General features: G+C 41.1%; 1 protein-coding gene across 12 annotated transcripts in view; it reads left to right on the top strand.

The window, feature by feature from the left end:
• LOC143021708 (muscle LIM protein Mlp84B-like) overlaps positions 1-5,000 on the top strand; it is a 101,885-nt gene that overhangs the window by 84,127 nt on the left and 12,758 nt on the right. For 9 of the 12 annotated variants that reach the window (XM_076179364.1, XM_076179359.1, XM_076179363.1 and 6 more), the window contains exons 17-18: positions 243-434; positions 2,604-2,691. In XM_076179364.1, coding sequence (XP_076035479.1) covers positions 243-434; positions 2,604-2,691 — 280 coding nt within the window. The remainder of the gene's footprint in view (positions 1-242; positions 435-2,603; positions 2,692-5,000) is intronic. The other 3 variants (XM_076179369.1, XM_076179367.1, XM_076179371.1) reach the window with 1 other exon arrangement.

Raw genomic sequence — 5,000 nt, 5'->3', positions numbered from 1 at the left:
GTCGAAACCTACGGGAGATGTCTGCATTCTCTCAGTTTCTATTCCTTTTCATGTGTAGCAATATATTTCCACGTATCAGTCCGTTCATCTCATTTACTTACTGAAACATGAGGCAAAGGCTGACGAAAGGCGACAAAAAAAACAAAAAAAACCGCACTTCTTCAGGAACTCAAAGATCTGATGTGATCATTTCTTTTGGTGATCCTCTTGCGGGTTCCTTTCTTCTTCGGGAACCCCATCAGGCGCCAAGCCACTGGGGCATGGGTGACATTCAAGTGGGCGGTGAGCAGGTCACCATGCAGCGTCGCCAGCAGGAAGAGTCTGTGAGCGAGTCTTCGAGTTCCCAGGTCACCGTCACAAAGGTGAAGAAGACCTATCACACCGTCCAGAGTGGTTCCAGAATCGTCACAACCAGCGGGCAAACAGTCGTCCAGGTAACCCTAATCCCCCTCCCTCCCTCCCTCCCTCCACCACCGCCTCCCCACTCCACCTCATGATCCACCAACCACTTCACGTGACAATGTGGGACGATAAACCAGAAATATATTGATCCAGTCCCTCTGGATGGAGTGACGAATACGTTTCGATTCACCTCCGGCCATCGGTGGAACGCAAACCGTCACCCAACCTTGAGGGGAAGGTTAAGACCTCTGATTTGTTTGTAAGAAGACCGCAAAAGTGAAGCATACTGCAAAAACGGTCTCTTTTTACCATTCTATCCCTTTCCCACAACTCGGGTTTCAGACACCTGCCTCATACACCCGAGGTGTCCATAAAGCTCAAATCCGAGCCAAATTCCTTCATGAAATCGACCTAAGCCAAACCACTTCCGAAAATTGCTCCCTCAAGACCGAGATTTCAATCCCTCTACGTTGCAGAACCCACGTTTGAACCAAATTTCGAATTTGAACCAATTCCCTCATGGAACCAATCGTAAATTTGAACCCTGCCCTTTACCTATACCACCCTAAAGATTGAGATATGAACCACTTCCTGCCCCACACCCATACCAACCTAAAGACTGAGGTATGAACCACATCAAGTGACCCAAGCCTGAACCGAACCATTGATAAGAGTGACACACACCTCGGGACAGCCCGAAGTGAATAAGTTATCATTTGCAAGAACCCAAGCCATTTTAGGATGTTCTCCTTTACCACGACAGGAAACTAAGATCTACACTACCGATCTCTGTAGCCCAAACGAAACCCATGGTCACACTATGTATCCATTAACCTAGTGATACGCTGGGATTTTCATCACAGCTGTTTCTATCATGTAGCGTGTCTACAACAGGCAGATCACCTACAATACAAGCTACGACATTTCAGTCCCTTTCTAGTCATCAGTGGAATATCAGACTGGTTTTTTTTTTTATGTCCTCGTAATGTAAGGTTGGTTAGAGGTAGGGAGAAATTCTCTCTTGGAAAATTTCCTCGTGTTCAGTAACAGGAAAAGATATAAACAAGGCAGATACACGCACACACACATGCACATACACCAGCCCCCCACACACACATACACACACACACACACACAAACACATACACACACACACACACACACACACACACACACACACACACACACACACACACACACACACACACACACACACACACACACACACACACACACACACACACACACACACACACACACACACACACACACACAAACACACACAAACACACACACACATATACAGAGCAATGTAAAACATACACAAAATTAATTGATATGTGTATATATTCTTACTACTTTGGGTCTAAGAATTTGCCATGTTCATTATACTCAAGCTTCTTGCAGCTCTATTTACTAAGCTTGACATTTTTTCTACTTATTTACTTATTAATTGCAAGTCTAGCACATAACTAGCTCATAACTAGCACATAACAGGTACATCACTCGCCGATGACATAACTGCGCTAAACCTAGAGAAGCTCTTACATAACTAATTGAAAAACTGATACATACAACGCTTAATGGATAATTGTAAGGGTTTTCTAATATAATCACATCCACTCTACATTCTTTTACGCTCGAACATAAAACAACGTAAGGTAAGGTAAGTGTATGGGACATTTTTTTTTCTTTTTTTTTCCATTTTTTTTTTCTTTTTTTTTCCATTTTTTTCTCACTACCCTGGCCATCATTTGGGCTGTCTGCCCATAGCTGGGTGTTCATAAACATAAACAAAAATATGTCATTTTAAACACATTTTTTAAGTACAAAATATTTCTATATTCCCAATGGGATATTTGTTGTTTAAAACAAAAAGATAAGCCTTAGGATGTAATTAAAATCCCGTCATCTCAAACTGATACCAAATAAAATATTACATATCCTACAACCTTCTCTCCACGTAGAATTGTTCCCTTGTACAAACACTACTATCCTGAACGTGTGTCACAACCAATCCCGCCCTTAAATGACCTAAGATTAGCATAGAAAACGGGAGGTGGAGAAAGCACCATCCTTGACATATGACATAAGATATACTGACACTACATAACATATATTAACTTATCTCGTTTTTCTCTCCCCCACCCCCTTTTCTCCCCCACCTCCTCCTCCTCCTCCTCCACCCTTTTCTTCTTCAGGAGGAAGGCGAGGTTGTGCCCATCGTTACTGGAGTTCATATCACTGAAGAAGGAGAGACTGTTCCTATTGTTTCCGGAGTTATGCAAGGTAAGGGAAGTCGGCCAGCCGGGTACTACCGGCAGCCTTAATGCTACTCGCCAGCAGAACGACATCCGGCACACGCAAACACACACACACACACACACACACACACACACACACACACACACACACACACACACACACACACACACACACACACACACACACACACACACACACACACACACATACATCTGGGAGGGTAATAGCTGTCGATCACGAGTCCAACACGTGATCCAAGACAATGGTGAAACCATGGTGAATCACACAGTTCGACAGCGCAGTGGCACCATTCGCAACCGCTAATCTAGCGGTTCGAGTTCGATTCCCGCCCAGGGCTGATATGATTTCAGCATCGGTGCACTGCGAGCTGGCACTCCAACTCTCATGGGCAAGGAGTTGGGTGTGTGTCAGGTTCAAGCATTACCCTTAGATCGGGTACATATGAGCTCTCAGCTCTCATCCGGGAGGGTAATTACTGTCGATCACGATTTCAAAACGTGATTCAAAACCATGGTGAATCACACAGGCTGTTCATTAAATCTTGATTCATACCACATTGCGTATAGAGATTCCACATTTTTCTAAACGCATTTAACACATTCCATTTTCTATACCTTTATAAAAAAGGCCACTTATTTTTGTTACATACACAGCCTGATTCCGTTTTCTAAAAACATTACCTACATTCCATTTTCTAAATGCATTCTCCGTTCTCCGTTTCATAATACACTGAATACACCGCCCATACTACTGTATATACGCGGAGATGAATGTCTTATGTACTATATTAAATACAGCATTTAAAATGCACATCAACAGATCAGGAACTACAAGTGATGTAGTGATACACAAAACATACAAAAAATACCCAATCTAGTATTTCGCCAACTTCCTTTTACACTTTTACACAATGTATACACAGACACAAAACAAACAATGAATAACTGTTAATTGAATTAATTAAAATCAGTTACAGAAAATGTTTAAACCTCCCCTTGCGATGTAAGGAAGCCTCTACTACAGGTCAGGTCAGGCCAACGGTACAACCCAACAACAACGCTAAAAAAAAAAAAGGCGTCATAACTTGGATTTATGACATCACTCTTCTATAACTTAATAGTTCATTAAAGTTGCTTCGCCTGCTTGCTGTTCCATCACTTTTTATTTTTATTTTTTTCTATAAAGACAACGCAGCTTCTAGTACCGTTTCTAGATGCGTCCATGGGAATTTCATCTCTAACTAGCTTCAAATGACCCGTCTTAAGCTTAAAACTAAAGCGATCTAATTCAACCTAATCTACTCAGCGTAACCCAAGACAGCAGCCACGGAATCGAAGCCATTAGACAGGTGTCAAAGACAGAAACACAGACAGACAAGGAAACCGACAAGGAAACAGATAAGGAGACAGACAAACAAACGAATACTCTCTTTGGCTGAAGATTTGGTGACTGTTGTTTGATTTTAAGTTCCCCTTTTAAGCACTAATGCAAATTTTGATTATTTTTTTAATTCACTTCCATTCACACTAAAGATACCTAACAACATAAAGCTTCAAATTTAAACTCAATATGCTGCAGAATTATTAAAAAAAATTATATATACATATACATATATACATTGGAATGATAATTTAATCCATGGAGATCTCTTGGCAAAACCATTTCAATGCATTAAAAAAAAATACGGTAATAATTGGCGAGTACTATCAATGCGTATTATCATGCATTCTCTCTTATCATTTAGATTTCATATCTTATCTCACGCTTAAAGTGCAGCTTCGCACATGTTAATTACGCAGATTAATATACTAGATTAAGCAGAGCTAAATTAATTCGCGGGTTAAAAATCTAACCTTGCTTTTTCATTTGAAGGAACGAAATCAACGTAACCCCTCGAGTACAGTTTAGGACAATATATGTACATACAGATACTCAAATTAATAAAAAACTGTTCAATTATTAAGGTATACATACAAACATTCCTATACCACACCCATGTATTCTGGGAACACACGCACACACAGACGTACACACAAACACACGCACACACACACACACACACACACACACACACACACACACACACACACACACACACACACACACACACAGCCTAAACTGTACTTAAGGAGTTGTTAACGACCAATTGGCTTCCATAAATAAACAGTCATAATTGGTTAAATGCAGGTCATCAGCAGCATTAACCTGTAGTGACCTGACATTCCGCAGCACAGGTCAATCAAATGACCCGTTATACCACACCACTTACCACAAGGACCCTGGCTATACCCACATTGCTTATATTTTGTAAA

Source organism: Oratosquilla oratoria, chromosome 42 (genome assembly GCF_046742065.1).
Source record: "Oratosquilla oratoria isolate Oo_2021 chromosome 42, ASM4674206v1, whole genome shotgun sequence".
Lineage (NCBI taxonomy): Eukaryota > Metazoa > Arthropoda > Malacostraca > Stomatopoda > Squillidae > Oratosquilla > Oratosquilla oratoria.
This window is presented reverse-complemented; position numbering and strand designations above follow the sequence as displayed.